This window comes from Mercenaria mercenaria, chromosome 4, assembly GCF_021730395.1.
Source record: "Mercenaria mercenaria strain notata chromosome 4, MADL_Memer_1, whole genome shotgun sequence".
Lineage (NCBI taxonomy): Eukaryota > Metazoa > Mollusca > Bivalvia > Venerida > Veneridae > Mercenaria > Mercenaria mercenaria.
This window is the reverse complement of record NC_069364.1, coordinates 64,889,469-64,909,195: the sequence shown is the minus strand read 5'-3', so window position 1 is coordinate 64,909,195 and position 19,727 is coordinate 64,889,469. Positions and strand designations below refer to the sequence as shown.

Sequence of the window (19,727 nt, the reverse complement as noted above, 5' to 3'; positions counted from 1 at the left end):
CCCAAATTTTAGATAATTTTACAGATAATTCCCAGTTGTGTGTTCCTCTACCAATAATTGTTCATGCCAGCAGCAAAACTCGGGTGGATGATCTTGGGCCATCATGACCCTCTTATTTAAAACTGCAGGTATAAGAAAATCAAAGGAAGTCAAAGATTGCTAGTAAAGGTCATGTACATTAAATTATGTGAACAAATGAGGTGAGGGGGGTGCTAAGTGACTATACTGTTCTCAAAAATGTTGCAAAAGCTCACATGAAATAGTTTGACATATGATTTTATTTATCATTACCACTTTTTATGTTTTTCAGCTCCACAAGTACCATATAATGTGACAATAAGTGAGATTGGAACAACTTCACTGAAGGTGGCCTGGAATATACATGGACCAAGGCCTGGAAAGACCAACTTCACAATAGTACTAATGGCTGACCACCCAGCAGCAACTAAGGATTTCACAATATCTGGTAAGAAATTTTGTTACTATTGGTCTGTCTGTCCATTTAGCCATCTGTCATATTAAGTGTCTGTAGCATAACTGAATGACATTCAAGATACTGACTTTAGCATATAGATAAACTTAGCATATAGATATATTGTGATAAGATGATGTGCAATACATGAACTAGGTCGATAGGTAAAAGGTCAGAAATGGAGGTAAAATTTGTATGTCATATTTCGTGTCTGCAGCATGATTTGATAACCATTCAAGGTATTGACTTTAACTTCCCATATAGGTTGGTGGTGATGAGACAATTTTCAGAGCACATGATCAGGGTCAGTATGTCAAGGTTACAAATTGAGCTCAAAGGTCAGACTTGTCTGTGTATTGCATATCTGTAGCATAAATTGGATAAATATCACATAATTTCTTGTGCCCCTGCAACACGTACACCCAGAAAGTATTTTCTGGCAGAAATATTCCAAGAATTATGTCCTTTTTATCCCCCAACAAAGTCGGAGGGATATAGTTTTGGCGTTGTCCGTGCGTCCGTCTGGAGCCATATCTAGGAAGTGGTTGGGAATATTTAAATAAAACTTCATATACATGTTCACCACTATGAGATTATGCGGCCCGTCAAGTTTCAGTCAGATTGCCCAAGGAACACCAGAGTTATGGCCCTAAGAAGTTTCTTGTGTTAACTATGTAAGGTACCATAAATATGGCAATTTCTGCTTCATAACTTGTGATATATTTGACCTAGAACTATGAAACTAAAATTGAATATAGATCACCATAATGTGGTTGAGCACACACAATTTCGTCCGGATCTCTATACTAACTTCAGAGTTATTGCCCTTTAATTGTTTAAAAATCCACAGATTTGTACATAATAAACCAACCAATTGGTAGAAATTCATTAAACTTCTTTCATTCTTTTCCATGAACATTTATTATAAACATGTGAAGTTGTGTACCCACACCTGGTCACACCTTTGCCTTGGTCACCCCCCCCCCAACACACCCAAAAAAATATATAAAAAAAATCATTCCTTATTTTTAGTCCACCGTCATCAGATGGTGGGCTATTAAAATCACTCTGCATCCGTGGTCCGTCATTCAGTCCGTCCGTCTGTTAAAAATTTCTCATTATCGCATCTCCTCAGAAACTAGTAAGGGGATTTTGACCAAACTTTGTCAGAATGATGTATTGGTACCCTTGTTGTGTACCCCTGAAAATCAGACTGGTTCAACAATTTATGAGTGAGTTATGGCCCTTTGTTTATTTCTATAATTTACATAGATTTATATAGGGAAAAACTTTGAAAATCTTCTTGTCCAAAACCACAGAGCCTAGGGCTTTGATATTTGGTATGAAGCATCATCTAATGGTCCTCTACCAAGACGATTCAAATTATTTCCCTGGGGTCAAATATGGCCCCGCCCTGGGGGTCACATGGTTTATATAGACTTATATAGGGAAAAACTTCGAAAAACCTCTTGTCCAAAACCACAGGGCCTAGGGCTTTGATATTTTGTATGTGACATCATCTAGTGGTCTTCAACTAAGATTGTTCAAATTATCCCCCTAGGGTCAAATATGGCCCCGCCCTGAGGGTCATATGGTTTACATAGACATATAGGGAAAAACTTTGAAAATCTTCTTGTCCAAACCACAAAGCCTAGGGCTTTGATATTTGTAATGTAACATCATCTAGTGGTTCTCTACCAAGTTTGTTCAAATGATCCCCCTAGGGTCAAATATGGCCCCGCCCCGGGGGTCACATGGTTCATATAGACTTATATAGGGAAAAGCTTTTAAAATCTTCTTGTCAATAACTACAACATTCAAATTTGGACCACATGTATATTTTTGAGTGGCAAGATGAACCTTGACATGAGTTGACCTTGATTTTGACCTAGTGACCTACTTTCACATTTCTGTAGCTTCTACAGCCTTCAAATTTGGACCACATGCATAGTTTTGTGCACTGAAAAAAACTTTGACCTTGACATTGACCTAGTGACCTACTTTCACATTTTTGAAGGTACAGGCTTCAAATTTGGACCAAATGCATAGTTTCTTGTTCTGAAATGAAATTTGACCTTGATTTTGACCTAGTGACCTACTTTCACATTTCTCAAGCTACAGCCTTCAAATTTGGACCACATGCATAGTTTTGTGTACCGAAACATACTTTGACCTTAACATTGACCTAGTGACCTACTTTCACATTTTTGAAGATACAGGCTTCAAATTTGGACCACATGCATAGTTCTGTGTTCCGAAATAAAATTTAACCTTGATTTTGACCTAGTGACCTACTTTCACATTTCTCAAGCTACAGCCTTCAAATTTGGACCACTTGCGTAGTTTTATGTACCGAAATGAACTTTGACCTTAAGATTGACCTAGTGACCTACTTTCACATTTCTGTAGCTACAGGCTTCAAATTTAGACCACATGCATAGGATTGTGTACCGCAACAAACTTTGACCTTGACATTGACCTAGTGACCTTCTTTCACATTTTTGAAGGTACAGGCTTCAAATTTGGACCACATGCATAGATTTGTGTTCTGAAGTGAAATTTGACCTTGATTTTGACCTAGTGACCTACTTTCACATTTCTCAAGCTACAGCCTTCAAATTTGGACCACTTGCATAGTTTTGTGTACAGAAATAAACGTTGACCTTAAGATTGACCTAGTGACCTACTTTCAGATTTCTCAAACTACAGCCTTCAAACTTGATGCACATGCATAGTTTTGTGTACAAAGAACTTTGTCCTTGAAATTGATCTAGTGACCTACTTTCACATTTCTCAAGCTACAGCTTTCGAATTTGGACCACATGCACAGTGCTGTGTACGGAAATGAAAATTTGACCTTGAGCCAGTCAATAAGTCTTGAAATTTGGAACACTCAAAAATGGCACATTGGTTGGCGCCAAGATCACCCTGTGATCTCTTGTAAATTTTTCAAACCTTCCATGAATATTTATCAACATGCAAAGTTGTACCGTTCTCCCACCTTGCTACTACACCCAGTCATGCCAGTCATGCCCACCACCCCGACATTTTTTAAATTTTTTTTTTAATTTTTAATTTTCCATCAATATTTATAATCAAACAAAGCTGAGCTTATTAGAGTAAACATATTCCATTCAAAATAATTTCATTAGTCAGGATCAACATAACCTATGTACACTTAAAACATTCATTTTCTGTTAAATTGATTTTGACTAAATTAAACAAAATTATTTGCTTCTTAGTAACATCCTTAACTTTTTGTCGGATATATTTTTTTGCCATTACTCACCACAAACCCTTTCAGCGGTTACCAGTTGATCAAATTTGCTTGTTTTACTTAAAACATCACCATCTACATCAGTGGGTATTAATGACTACAGTAATAGCTCTAGTTTCCTCAGATATGCGCAATTTCACTTTAAGGCACAGAATGATATTGTCCTCTGATGGCCTTTGTTTAAACTCTGACCTTTGTTTCCCTTTTTAGCTCACCTGAGCACAAAGTGCTCAGGGTGAGGTATTGTGATCGCTCACCGTCCGGCGTCCGTCCGTCCGTCCGTTGTACGTCCGTCCACACTTTCCTTTAAACAACATCTGCTCCTAAACCAACAGGCCAATTTTGATGAAACTTCACAGGGATGTTCCTTGGATGGCCCCCTTTCAAAATTGTTCAAAGAATTGAATTCCATGCAGAACACTGGTTGCCATGGCAACCGAAAGGAAAAACTTTAAAAATCTTCTTCTCAAAAACCAGAAGCCCTAGAGCTTAGATATTTGGTGTGAAGCATTGCCTATTGGACCTCTACCAAGTTTGTTCAAATCATGACCCCGGGGTCAAAATTGACCCCGCCCCAGGGGTCACTTGATTTTACATAAGAAAATCTTAAAAAGTCTTCTTCTCAAAAACCAGAAGCCTTAGAGCTTAGATATTTGACATGTAGCATTGCCTAGTGGACCTCTACTAAAATTGTTCAAATCATGACCCTGGGGTCAAAATTGACCCCGCCCCAGGGGTCACTTGATTTTACATAGGAAAATCTTCAAAAAATTTCTAAAAATAAACCAGAAGGCCTAGAGCTTAGATATTTCACATGTAGCATTGCCTAGTGGACCTCTACAAAATTTGTTCAAATCATGGCCCCCGGGGTCAAAATTGACCCCGCCCCAGGGGTCACTTGATTTTACATAGGAAAATATTTAAAAAATCTTCTTCTCAAAAACCAGAAGCCCTAGAGCTTAGATATTTGACATGTAGCATTGCCTAGTGGACCTCTACTAAAGTTGTTCAAATTATGACCCGGGGTCAAAATTGACCCCGCCCTAGGGGTCACTTGACTTTACATAGGAAAATCTTCAAAAGTTTTCTAAAAATAAACCAGAAGGCCTAGAGCTTAGATATTTCACATGTAGCATTACCTAGTGGACCTCTACAAAATTTTTTCATATCATGACCCCCTGGGTCAAAATTGACCCCGCCCCAGGGGTCACTTGATTTTACATAGGAAAATCTTCAAAAATTTTCTAAAAATAAACTAGAAGGCCTAGAGACTCGATATTTGACATGTGGCATTGCCTAGTGGACCTCTACAAAATTTGTTCAAACCTTGTCCCCCGTGGTCAAAATTGACTCCGCCCTAGGGGTCACTTGATTTTACATAGGAAAATCTTAAAAAAAAAATTCTAAAAATAAACCAGAAGGCCTAGATCTTAGATATTTGACATGTAGCATTGCCTGTTAGACTTTTACAAAATTTATTCAAATCATGACCCCTGGGGTCAAATTGACCCTGCCCCATGGGGTTACTTGATTATACATAGAAAAATCTTCAAAATTTTCTAAAAATAAACCAGAGGAGCTTAGATATTTGACATGTAGCATTGCCTAGTGGACCTCTACAAAAAGTTTTCAAATCTTGTTTTTAAAGTTACTTAAAGAAAATTTCAACTATATTTTCTCATAACTCTTTTGATTGATTTCTATTATGATCTTTTGACCTTGAAGACTTGTCCTTAAGTGCAATGATAACAGGTGAGCGATATAGGGCCATCATGGCCCTCTTATTTCCACACAGTCAGATTCATATCAAAATGTGTAAGTAGTCTGTAAAATATGTTAGCATTAGGTCGAGGCACAAAGTATAAAGTCACTGTGTAGTGAAAATTTGATTCATTGTATTTTGAGAAATTGGATTATTCTGAGGAAAAAGGAATTTTGTTGAAACTGAACAAAAGTCTTAGTGCGTAAAACATTCTTACACCCTTCATTTTTTCAATGTTTCTTTTTTCAAATTCTGACAAAACTAGAAACTGGAAATTCCAAATGGTGATGTTAAAGTTCTTATTTTTAGTGACTTTTGTTACCTCTCGATGTCCGTTGTCCGTCGTGTGGCGTGCGTCCGTCAACAATTTCTAAAAAAAATTTCTTTTTGAAAACCTCTCGGCAGAATTACACCAAACTTCACAGGAATGATCCTTTGATGGCCCCCTTTCAAAATTATTCAAAGAATTGAATTCCATGTAAAACTGATTGCCATGGCAACCGAAAGGAAAAACTTTAAAAATCTTCTTGGCGTAGAGCCTTGATATTTGGCTTGTGATATCATCTTATAGTCCTCTATGAAGATTGTTCAAATTGTGCTCCTGAGGTGAAAAGAGGCCCCTCCCCGGGGGTCACAAGTTGTACATAGACTTATATAGGAAAAAACTTTAAAAATCTTCTTGTCTAAAACCACAAGATCTAGGCCTTTGATATTTGGTATGTAGCATTGCCTTCTGGTCATCTACCAAAATTGTTCAAATAATAATCCTTGGATGAAAAGAGGCCCAGCCCCGGGGGGTCTCATGTTTTACATAGACTTATAAAGGAGAAAACTTTAAAAATCTTCTTGCCTGAAACTGCAAGGCCTAGGCTTTTGATATTTGGTATGTTGCATTGCCTTGTGGTCCTCTACCAAAATTGTTCAAATTATGCCACTGGGGGAAAAAGAGGCCCAGCCCTGGGGGTCCCAAATTTAACAAAGACTTATGTAGGGAGAAAAAAATCTTCTTATCTGAAAGTTCAAGGCCTAGGCCTTTGATATTTGATATGTAGCATTGCCTAGTGGATTTCTAACAAGACTGTTCAAATTATGCCCCTGGGGTGAAAAGAGGCCCCACCCTGGGGGTCACTTGTTATATGAGTTATATAGGAATAAATACTTAAAAAATTATCAGATTATATTTCCTAGACTGTTTAATTATAATTACCTGATGACCACAAGCGATTAGGGGTCACTTGACTGTGACCTTGACCTACTGACCTACTTTCTTGTTTTTAGCTCACCTGTCACGAAGTGACAAGGTGAGCTATTGTGACCGCTTGACCGTGCGTTGTGTGTCATGCGTCGTCCGTCAACAATTTCTAAACAAATCTTCTTCTTGAAAACCATTGGGCAGAATTACACCAAACTTCACAGGAATGTACCTTGGGTGGCCCCCTTTCAAAATTGTTCAAAGAATTGAATTCCATGCAGAACTCTGGTTGCCATGGCAACCAAAAGGAAAAACTTTAAAAATCTTCTTCTCAAAACCCAGAAGCCCTATAGCTTAGATATTTGACATGTAGCATTGCCTAGTGGACCTCTACTAAAATTGTTCAAATCATGACCCCGGGGTCAATTTGCCCCAGGGGTCACTTAGTTTAACATAAATTTCTATAGGAAAATCTTCAAATTTAAAAAAAAAATAAACCAGAAGGCATAGAGCTTAGATACTTGACATGTAGCATTGCCTAGTGGACCTCTACAAAATTTGTTCAAATCATGACCCCCGGTTATCAAAATTGACCTCGCCCCAGGGGTCACTTGATTTTACATAGGAAAATCTTCAAAAACTTTCTAAAAATAAACCAGAAGGCCTAGAGCTTAGATATTTCACTTGTAACATTGCCTGGTAGACTTCTACAAAATTTGTTCAAATAATGACCCCCGGGGTCAAATTGACCCCGCCCCATGGGGTCACTTGATTGTACATAGAAAAATCTTCAAAATTTTCTAAAAATAAACCAGAAGGCCTAGATCTTAGATATTTGACATGTAGCATTGCCTAGTGGACCTCTACAAAATTTGTTCAAATCTTGACCCCCCAGATTCAAATTGACCCAGGCCCAGGGGTTACTTGATTGTACATAGGGAAATCTTCATAAATTTGCTAAAAATAAACCTGAAGGCCTAGATCTTAGATATTTGATATGTAACATTGCCTAGTAGACTTCTACAAACTTTATTCAAATCATGACCCCCGGGGAAAAAATTGGCCCCACCCCAGGGGTCACTTGATTTTTCATAGGAAAATCTTCAAAATTTTTCTAAAAATAAAGCAGAAGGCCAAGAGCTTAGACATTTCACATGTAGCATTGCCTAATGGACCTCTACAAAATTTGTTCAGATCATGACCCCTGGGTTCAAAATTGACCATGCCCCAGGGGTCACTTGATTTTACATAGGAAAATCTTCAAAAAAATTCTAAAAATAAACCAGAAGGCCAGGTAGATCTTAGATATTTGACATGTAGCATTGCCTAGTAGACTTCTACAAAATTTGTTCAAATCATGACCCCCGGGGTCAAATTGACCCCGCCCCATGGGGTTACTTGATTGTACGTAGAAAAATCTTCAAAATTTTCTAAAAATAAACCAGAAGGCCTAGAGCTTAGATATTTCACATGTAGCATTGCCTAGTGGACCTCTACAAAATTTGTTCAAATCTTGACCCCCTGGGGTCAAATTGACCCAAGCCCAGGGGTTACCTGATTGTACATAGGGAAATCTTCATAAATTTGCTAAAAATAAACCAGAAGGTCTAGATCTTAGATATTTGATATGTAACATTGCCTAGTAGACTTCCACAAACTTTGTTCAAATCATGACCTCCAGGGTAATATTGGTCCCGCCCCAGGGGTAACTTGGTTGTACATCAAAAAATCTTCCAAAAAATTTCTAAAAATCCTCAGTTTGACATTTGAAACATGTAGCGCATATTACTCAGGTGAGCGATCCAGGGTCATCATGACCCTCTTGTTAGGAAAAAAACTTTTAAAATCTTCCTGTCTGAAACCACAAGACCTAGGCTTTTGATATTTGGTATGTAGCATTGCCTTGTGGTCCTCTACCAAGATTGTTCAAATTATTCCCCTGGCTTGAAAAGAGGCCCTACCACGGGGATCTCAAGTTTTACATAGACATACATAGGAAAAAACTTTAAAAATCTTCTTGCCTGAAACTACAAGGCCTATGCTTTTGATATTTGGTATGTTGGATTGCCTAGTGGTCTACTACCAGAATTGTTCAAATTATGCCCCTGGGGTGAAAGAGGCCCTGCCCTGGGGGTCCCAAGTTTTACATAGACTTATATAGGAAAAAACTTTAAAAATCTTCTTGAATGCCTGAAAGTTCATTTGGCCTATGCCTTTGATATTTTGTATGTATCATTGCCTAGTTGATCTCTAACAAGATTGTTCAAATTATGCCCCTGGGGTGAAAAGAGGCCCCGCCCCAGGGGTCACTGCGCGGTCACTTGATATATGAGTTATATAGGAAAAAATACTTCAAAAATTATCAGATCATATTTCCTAGACTGTTTAATTATATTTACCTGATGACCCAAGTGATAAGGGATCACCCGACTGTGACTTTGACCTACTGACCTACTTTCTTGTTTTCAGCTCACCTGAGCACAAAGTGCTCAAGGTGAGCTTTTGTGATCGCCCTGTGTCCGTCGTCTGTCCATCGGTCGTCGTCAACAATTTGACTGTTAACACTCTAGAGGTCACAATTTTGGCTCAATCTTAATGAAACTTGGTCAGAATGTTACCCTCAGTAAAATCTTGGACGAGTTTGATATTGGGTCATCTGGGGTCAAAAACTAGGTCACCAGGTCAAATCAAAGGAAAAGCTTGTTCAGACACTAGAGGTCACAATTTTGGCCCAATCTCAATGAAACTTGGTCAGAATGTTACCCTTAACACAATCTTGGAAAAATTCGATATTGGGTCATCTGGGGTCAAAAACTAGGTCACCAGGTCAAATCAAAGGAAAAGCTTGTTCACACTGTAGAGGTCACAATTTTGGCCCAATCTCAATGAAACTTGGTCAGAATGTTAGCCTTTTAATAAAATCTTGGAAAAATTTGATATTGAGTCATCTGGGGTCAAAAACCAGGTCACCAGGTTAAATCAAAGGAAAAGCTTGTTAACACTCTGGAGGTCAAAATTTTGGCCAAATCTTAATGAAACTTGGTCAGAATGTTACCCTCAATAAAATCTTTGACGAGTTTGATATTGGGTCATCTGGGGTCAAAAACTAGGTCACCAGGTCAAATCAAAGGAAAAGCTTGTTAACTGACTCTAGAGGTTACAATTTTGGCTTAATCTTAATGAAACTTGGTCAGAATGTTACCTTTAATAAAATCTTGGACGAGTTCGATATTGGGTGTATCTGGGGGTCAAAAACTAGGTCACCAGGTCAAATCAAAAGAAAAGCTTGTTAACACTTTAAAGGTCACAATTTTAACCCAATCTTAATGAAACTTGTTCAGAATGTTACCCTCAATAAAATCTTGGATAAGTTCTATATTGGGTCATCTGAGGTCAAAAACTAGGTCACGAGGTCAAATCAAAGGAAAAGATTGTTAACACTCTAGAGGTCACAATTTTGGTCCAATCATAATGGAACTTGGTAAGAATGTTACTCTCAATAAAATCTTGGACGAGTTCGATATTGGATCATCTGGGTTCAAAAACTAGGTCACCAGGTCAAATCAAAGGAAAAGCTTGTTAACACTGTAGAGGCCACATTTATGACTGTATCTTCATGAAACTTGGTCAGAATGTTAATCTTGATGTTCTCAAGGTCCATTCTAAATCTTGGTCATGTAGGATCAAAAACTAGGTCACCAGGTCAAATCAAAGGAAAAGCTAGTTAACACTGTAGAGGCGATATTTGTGACCATATCTTAATGAAACTTGGTCAGAATGTTAATCTTGATGATCTTTAGGTCAAGTTCAAATCTGGGTCAGGTGGGGTCAAAAACTAGGTCACTAGGTCAAATCAAAGGAAAAGCTTGTGAACACTCTAGAGGCCACATTTATGACTGTATCTTCATTAAACTTAGTCAGAATGTTAATCTTGATGATCTCTAGGTCAAGTTCGAATCTTGGTCATGTGGGGTCAAAAACTAGGTCACCAGGTCAAATCCAAGGAAAAGCTAGTTACACTTTAGAGGCCATATCTTAATGAAACTTGGTCAGAATGTTAATCTTGATGATCTTTAGGTCAATAGGTCAGGTTAACGATACAGGGCGTTCATGGCCTTCTTGTTTAAGATATAGCCTTATAATTTGGATGACATGTACAGTTTTGCACACCGATCTTAAAACTGACTTTCAGTGACCATGAATGTGACCTGCTGAGCTACTTTCTTGTTTTTGAAGCTTTAGCAAAGAAATTTGTTCAGCAACATAACTCAGGTGAGCAATATAGGGCCATCATGGCCCTCTTGTTAAACTGGACATGCTCAGTTGATCAGCTAAGTTTAAAATTATCAAGGAATAGTGACATTTTCTAAGGTTTAAAGCATCGTTTCTTGATTTTTAGCTCACCTGTCACATAGTGACAAGGTGAGCTTTTGTAATCACCCTTCGTCCGTCGTCCGTCGTCAGTCCGTCCGTGCATGCATCAACAATTTCTTGTCTGCACGATAGTGGTTTCATTTATGATTTTATTTTAACCAAACTTGCACACAACTTGTATCACCATAAGATCTCGGTTCCTTTCTTGAACTGGCCAGATCCCATTACAGGTTCCAGAGTTATGGCCCCTGAAAGGGCCAAAATTAGCTGTTTTGACCTTGTTTGCACAATAGCAGCTTCATTTATGATTTGATTTTAACCAAACTTGCACACAACTTGTATCACCACAAGATCTTGGTTCCTTTCTTGAACTGGCCAGATTCCATCATGGGTTCCAGAGTTATGGCCCCTTAAAGGTCCAAAATTGGCTATTTTGGCTTTTGCAGCCATATAGAGACTTCATTTATGGTTTTATTTTATACAAACTTCCAAAATATCTTCAACAACAATAAATCTTGGATTCCATGACAAATCAGATCCAATCGTAGGTTCCAGAGTTATTTAATATCTGATTACCTCCCCTGATTGTAATCAAAATGGATTTATATCAGTAAGTACTTATAGGACTTATTTGAAATTTCATTATTGTCATTAGTTGGACTGTGCCAATCAGGGTAGATAACTATGGACTGATTTATATCAAATTACCTCCCTTTATTTCAAATTTAAATTGGTATTTCTCCGTAACTAATGAAGATACTGATCTGAAATTTCATTTATGTCAACAGATTTTTTGGCAGATCGTTCTTCTGTTCACTTACAATAATTTTTTTTTTTTAATTACTTCCCTTTTACGTTACTATAAATAGCTTATTTTTAGTAACTTCTTTATTATTGGCCGTAGGGAAAATCCGAGACCACTTTTCTGTGGTACAACATGGATGGTACCTCCAATTTTTAGGTGTATTTTGACATATCTGTACCTTGTAAGAATTTTTTTTTTCTTTTTGGTTAAATTTCTTCCCGTTGTTGTTCCTGTCCTTTGGATTTAGATATTTTTTCTGAGGACCTTCTTGTCCTCAAGTGCAATGATAACAGGTGAGCAATATAGGGCCATCATGGCCCTCTTGTTTATATATTTTATTGTACATATTCAAAAAAATCTTTGTAATTTGAAATTAGATTTTACCAAAACCAGTTATTATCGTTATGTGTAAATTATACCCCCAGATAGAGAGTCAAATTATCTTGGAACTGTATTGGAGTCATGCATGTCAGTTCATCCATCCATCCTTATTTCTGTCTTCTCCTTATTTTCTTAATTGCTGGAAAGATTTTCATTATAGTAGCATCAGTTCTTGATGTGCAGAGAACTCAACGCAGGTCACACTTGAAGGTCAAAGGTCAAATATCTTAACTTTAAGTCTGCTTCATATCTTCTAAACTAGTCGGAAGATTTTCACAAGAGTAGCATCAGTTCTTTACCTCCACAAGATGATTTGCAAAGCACACAACCCAGGTCACTTGGTCCAAGGTCACACTTTGAGAAATCAAATGTCCACTACATATCTTGTAAACCGCAGAAGATGGAAGATTTACATAAAACTAGCATCAGATATTTACCTGATCAAGATGACTTGCAGAATGCACAATCAAGGTCACTGGGTCAAAGGTCTGGTCACACTTGGAGGTCAAAGATCAAATAGCTCAAGTCAGTGTCCACTCCATATCTTCTTAACTGTTGGAAGGATTTTCATAAAAGTAGCATTAATTGTTGACCTCATCATGGTGACTTGCAGAGTACACAACCCAGATAAGGTTATGCTTGAAAGTCAAAGATCAAATAGCTCAAATTTGTGTCTGCTCCATATCTTCATAACATCTGAATGAATTTCTTAAAATTAGCATTAGTTATTAACCTCATCCTTATGCACAATCCAGGTCGCAAGGTCCAAGGTCGAGGTCATACTAAGATGTCAAAGATCAAATAGCTCAAATCTGTATCTTTTACCACTATAATAAATGATTTTCCTAAAACTGGCATCAGTTGTTAACTTCATCAAGATGACATGCAGAGTGCACAGTCAAGGTAATTAGGTTCTAGGTCAAGATCAGTCTTGAATATCAGATGTCATGATTACAACATTTTACTTTTCTTTATCAAAGTGACATCTGGGGGTATTGATTACATTTAGTTATAACTCTAGTTTAAAAGGATTTTACAATTGCAATTATTGTGCTACTTTCATTGATCGCATAAAAGATATAAATAAGACAGGTTTTAGCATCTGCCTTTATTTTTAAAGTCCATACCATTAGATATTGGCATACATGTTCTGAAGATAACTGTCTGTCAAATCTGAAAAAGTTACTTTTTAAGCAAAATATAGCCTGATCTGAGAATTCCAGACAGCTGAGGAAAACTAACAAATTTCCTGGTCTGGACATTGTTCGGTTTTGTCAGATTATGCTGTAATTTGATTTTATTGACCACAATAGCCATTTCCTGAACAGCTAGGCCATTAGCAAAGGTAAACTGGAATATTTAAAAATCAACCTCATTTTATATGACTAACTATCTAGAAGAAATGATATGAAATATCCCGAACTGACTAACTAATACAGCACTTTTTAGTTAATTTTAATGCAAAGGAAATTACACAGTGCATATGAAAGTATTACTAAATAGAAAATGTTATATTCTAGTGAAATAAATGTAAAATTAGACTCCACAAACTTAAGGTGGTTATATTTTATATGTTTAGGTTTTGATATAAGAGAGTACGTAGCTCAGGGCCTAGAAGAGTACTGGAACTACAGTGTAACTGTGAAAGCTGCTACATCAGTAGATGCTAAAACATCTGAGAGAACACAGGAATATACAACTAAACCTGCAGGTATATTTAATTTTAGTGTTGCTTTTGTGAATCATTTATTTCAAGGAGTCAGGATTCAGAGGAAAGAAATTTCTGTACTTGCTCAATAATTTCTTTCAGTACCCTACCATTTAAAACCTGGATTGGGAGGACTTTAGGTCTGCTTTCCTCCCTCTGTCTGTCTGACCGATGTATAACTGCTTTTTTATATGGTTTAGTTCACAATACATTGACAAAAAAGTTATTGTTTTGAAGTCCATAAACTAGGAATCCCAATCTATACAGTCATGTCTTATATACCACTATAAATCCAAAACAAACATAAGATAATATATTGAACTGGACTGCAATATCAGCTTTTAAAGATATCATTACTTACTTATTTTGAGTAATGCATGTCCAATTTTATAAAATGGATATTTTTACAGCACCTGGAGAAGTTTCAGATTTTAAGATAACCGAAGCTCCTGGTGACAACTATACAGTGATGATGATAAGTTGGGAAGCACCTGCTATACTAAAGAGGAACAGCATCATCAAAAGCTACACTTTTGAACATTATGCAACTGGAGTGAGTGGTTACAATTTAGTTTTGCAAACTTATATTTAGATACCACTATTTGATTCCTAATTGTGACAGTGACAGTGTTTTTCAAAGATACCTGTCTTTCAAGATTCAAATGTAAAATATACACTATTCTAATTTAAAAGGTTTCCAGGAGTGGTAGTGTTTAAAAGCCATTTTAAATTTATGGCTAGAATTGTATTTTAATTTGAATGTCAATTTTTGACTTTTTTGCCATGTTTCTGGCATCTGAATTTGAGTAACTTGTCTGTTTTTCATGCAGACAACATAGTGTATGAAACACATCTATAGTTATAAAGAAAGACGCCATACTTCCCCGTCATATTCATTATATAGGTTAAATATAAGAAATCAAGCAGACATAAAGAATTAAAAGGAATATCAAAATATTGATGTCCTGTTTTTGTTTTTAACATATTTTAACTGTTCTCTATTTTTTTTTTTTTTCAGATGGTTACAACAACTAAGAATTTCTCTCAGGAAGATTTAGAAGCTCACGTTTACACTGTAATGCTTGATGTTACACCTGAAGAAAAATACACCTTATCAGTAAGTAGTTTTATTTCCCAAATAAAACATATTTTCTTACATATGGGTAGGTTTTCCTTTTCCGAAATTCCTTTTATGTGGTAGTCTGTGAAAATGATAAGATTCCTGAATGACACATGATAGTATCACAAAAAAGTTGATGTAATTTTTCCAGAAAGCAAATTTCTGTGATTTCATTTGAACATCAGCTCTGGATGAACGAGTTCACAATTTTGCCCTAGTAGTAACGAAACTTGATTAGAATGTTTCCCTTAACAAAATGCTGTTCAAATTCAAATAGGATCATCTAGGAACAAGAACTTGGTCACTAGGTCAAATAATAAAAAAAAACATTGTTAACACTAGAGGTCACATTTTCTACCTTATCTTTGTGCTAATGCTTGTCTCCTTGAAATCTAGGTCAGGTTTCAAAATGGGATATCTGATTATAAAAACTAGGTAATTAGGACAAATTTTGAGGCCTAATATTCTACCTGATCATCATTAATTTTTGTTAGAGAGTTGTCTATGAAAGTTCCAAAATTCATGGTCATTCTGATGAACTATTTTTTAGCTCACCTGAGCCAAAGGCTCGTGGTGAGCTTATGTGACCACTCAAAGTCCGTCGTCAGTCTGTCAACATTTTCTAAAAATATCTTCTTCTTGAAAACCACTGAGCAGAATTACACCAAACTTCACAGGAATGATCCTTGGGTGGTCCCCTTTCAAAATTGTTCAAAGAATTCAATTCCATGCAGAACTCTGCAGGGTTCCCACGCTATCCGTGAAAACGGGAAAAGTCCGTGAATTTCAAAAATTGACTCCCGGCCGTGAAAATACCGGGAATTTGGCGGGAGAACGATAAAGGTACGGAAAAATACCGGGAATTATCCCATTTTGCTAAGGGAAGTAATTCATGATTCAAAATGGCGGACATGGATGTCATTTCAATTTCCTTTTTCGAAAATACCGATGTTTTTGTGGTTGATGGGCCTATATAGGTAGCTATGCTTGAATTTTTAAACAGTAATTCTAGGCTTTCGGTCATTTTTGTGTCGATTTTTAAGATGCCCTATGAAATTCCGATTCTTTCCGAGAATAATTGTGAAAATCGTGATTAGAGGCACGCTTGAATTCAGTGATCAAACATCAACTTGACTGAAAATAATTTATTTGCTAGAAGTGTATCAAAGATTATATAAATAATGTAGGTGACACCAGAGGTATAGTTATTATGAAGGAGTTGATTAAGTCTTCACAACATGCTAGACAAGTAAACGATTCATAGTTTCCTTGAGAAACAAAAGCTTGAGGACAGTAAGGAAACAAAATAAAAAAAAGAAGAGAAAATTTGCAGAGTATTTATTAAGTAGAAACTTTTAAGCAATATTGGGCCATCATGGTCCTCTTGTTCTTATATTTTTACATTGAATCTAGAAAAATTGACGGGAACGTACAACCCTATATGTCGTACAGAGGTCCTTGAAAATTGCAACAAGGTCCTGGAAAAGTCCTTAAATTTCATAGAGGTAAAAGTGTGGGAACCCTGACTCTGGTTGCCATGGCAACCGAAAGGAAAAACTTTAAAAATCTTCTTGTCCAAATCTGCAAGGCGTAGAGCCTTGATATTTGGCTTGTGACATCATCTAATGGTCTTTTACGAAGTTTGTTCAGATTGTGCCCCTGGGGTGAAAAGAGGCCCCGCCCCGGGGTCCCAAGTTTTACATAGACTTGTATAGGAAAAAACTTTAAAAATCTTGTCTAAAACCACAAGACCTAGGCCTTTGATATTTGGTATGTAGCATTACCTTGTGGTCCTCTACCAAATTGTTCAAATTATTTCCCTTGAGTGAAAAGAGGCCATGCCCCAGGGGGTCTCAAGTTTTACATAGACTTATATAGGATTTTTTTTTTAAATCTTCTTGCCTGAAACTGCAAGGCCTAGGCTTTTGATATTTAGTATGTTGCATTGCCTTGTGATCCCCTACCAAAATTGTTCAAATTATGCCCCAGGAGTGAAAAGAGGCCCTGCCCTGGGGGTCCCAAATTTAACATACATGTAGACTTATATAGGGGAAAAAAAAATCTTCTTGTCTAAAAGTTCAAGGCCTAGGTCTTTGATATTTGGTATGTAGCATTGCCTAGTGGATCTCTAACAAGATTGTTCAGATTATGCCCATGGGGTGAAAAGAGGCCCCGCCCTGGGGTTCACTTGTTATATGAGTTATATAGGAATAAATACTTAAAAAATTATCAGATCATATTTCCTGGACTGTTTAATTGTAATTACCTGATGACCCCAAGCGATTAGGGGTCACTTGACTGTGACCTTGACCTACTGACCTACTTTCTTGTTTTTAGCTCACCTGAGCACAAAGTGCTCAAAGGTGAGCTTTTGTGATCACCCTGTGTCCGTTGTCCGTCCGTCATCCGTCGTCAGCAATTTGACTGTTAACACTCTAGAGGCCACAATTTTGGCTCAATCTTAATGAAACTTGGTCAGAATGTTACCCTCAATAAAATCTTGGACGAATTCGATAATTGGTCATCTGGGGTCAAAAACTAGGTCACCAGGTCAAATCAAAGGAAAAGCTTGTTAACATTCTAGAGGTCACAATTTTGGCCCAATCTTAATGAAACTTGGTCAGAATGTTACCCTCAACAAAATCTCGAACAAGTTCGATATTGGGTCATCTGGGGTCAAAAACTAGGTCACCAGGTCAAATTAAAAGAAATGCTTGTTAACACTCTAGAGGTCACAATTTTGGCCCAATCTTAATGAAACTTGGTCAGAATGTTACCCTCAATAAAATCTCAGACGAGTTCGATATTGGGTTATCTGGGGTCAGAAACTAGGCCACCAGGTCAAATCAAAAAATCAAAGGAAAAGCTTGTTAACACTGTAGAGGCCACATTTATGATTGTATCTTCATGAATCTTGGTCAGATTGTTAATCTTGATGGTCTCAAGGTCCAATTTGAATCTGGGTCATGTAGGATCAAAAACTAGGTCACCAGGTCAAATCAAAGGAAAAGCTAGTTAACACTGTAGAGGCCACATTTATGACCATATCTTAATGAAACTTGGTCAGAATGTTGATCTTGATGATCTATAGGTCAAGTTCAAATCTGGGTCAGGTGGGTTTAAAAACTAGGTGACTAGGTCAAATCAAAGGAAAAGCTTGTTAACACTAGAGGCCACATTTATGACTGTATCTTCATGAAACTTAGTCAGAATGTTAATCTTGATGATTTTTAGGTCAAGTTCGAATCTGGGTCATTTGGAGTCAAAAACTAGGTCACCAGGTCAAATCAAAGGAAAAGCTAGTTAACACTTTAGAGACCACATTTATGATCATATCTTAATGAAACTTGGTCAGAATGTTAATCTTGATGATCTTTAGGTCAATAGGTCAGGTGAGCTATACAGGGCCTTCATGGCCCTCTTCTTTAATATACAGCCTTGAAATTTGGATGACATGTACAGTTTTGCACACTGATCTTAAAACTGACTTTCAGTGACCATGAATGTGACCTACTTTCTAATATTCTAGCATCAGTTTGCCATTTTAAACATGTGGCTCATATTACTCAGGTGATTCAGGGTCATCATGACCCTCTTGTAATAGAGGTTACTCTCTATTTTTAAATGCAGTATAAGTTTTTTTTGTTACAGGTATATGCTGTAAATGAAGATGGTCAGAAAGGTAAAAATATTACAAGAGAACAGACAGCACCAGCTGGAGGTATGGAATATGACCTTCATCATCACCCTCATTACATAATTCCTTTGCATCTGGAATCCAACATAGATTTTATTCATGAGAATCACTGCTTGGGATATATTATTCCTTAATGATCATAACTGATGCATAGATTAATTATGGAAGATGATTAAAACAACTTTGTGGTAATTTGAAGGAAAACAGCAAATTAGTTGTTAATGGTTTTATTTTCTTACTTTCAGTTCCTATCAACATTGAAGACACACTTGGAGTTGATATTATACCAAAAAATCTTTTGAAAAATAAGGAACAGAGAAGGTTTACAATATCTTTAGTGCCTGAGTTTTTTACCGAACAAACTTACGGCATACCACAGGGAACAGGTCTGGCAGCTTGTGCCAAGAATTGTGATTTTACAGGTATGTTTTAAACAGTACATAGCTTGACAGATCAAGGAAAAATTGTGCTGGCATTGCCTTCAGCATCTGTGCTGCTTTCAGGTTAATTTTTCATGGCAATGTGCTCATTTTAACTGTATCTTCTTAGATACCGCCCATCATCAAATCACACATTGGTCTTGTTGAGGGGCAGACATCTGTTGGTTAACAGTCAGATTAGATGGGTCACATATTGTGCTGGTTTTATGGTTAGGTTCTCAATTTCACCATATCATAAAAGCTCAAAAACAAGCGAGATTGGAAAATAAACCAGTTTCAAAAATAATTGAAAGATGTTTAAAAATGTTAGTTGGGTTGGGAAATTACAGTTTATATATGTACATGTATAGAAAACATACACTGGAATGATCCAAGAAAGTATGTGGAATAAATTTTCTTTATTATAAACTAAGTATTGTTTATACATTCTACAAAAGCAGTCATAAAATGAAGCATCTGCATGCATCTTAAACATGTTAAAGGCAGCAATATAAGTTTC

At 36.8% G+C, this 19,727-nt stretch overlaps 1 protein-coding gene across 1 annotated transcript in view; it reads left to right on the top strand.

The window, feature by feature from the left end:
- Positions 1-19,727, top strand: part of LOC123552961 (tyrosine-protein phosphatase 10D-like) — a 134,461-nt gene that overhangs the window by 86,463 nt on the left and 28,271 nt on the right. Inside the window, exons 9-14 of the mRNA XM_053542247.1 lie at positions 311-466; positions 13,843-13,974; positions 14,382-14,524; positions 14,990-15,088; positions 18,743-18,812; positions 19,034-19,210. Coding sequence (XP_053398222.1) covers positions 311-466; positions 13,843-13,974; positions 14,382-14,524; positions 14,990-15,088; positions 18,743-18,812; positions 19,034-19,210 — 777 coding nt within the window. The remainder of the gene's footprint in view (positions 1-310; positions 467-13,842; positions 13,975-14,381; positions 14,525-14,989; positions 15,089-18,742; positions 18,813-19,033; positions 19,211-19,727) is intronic.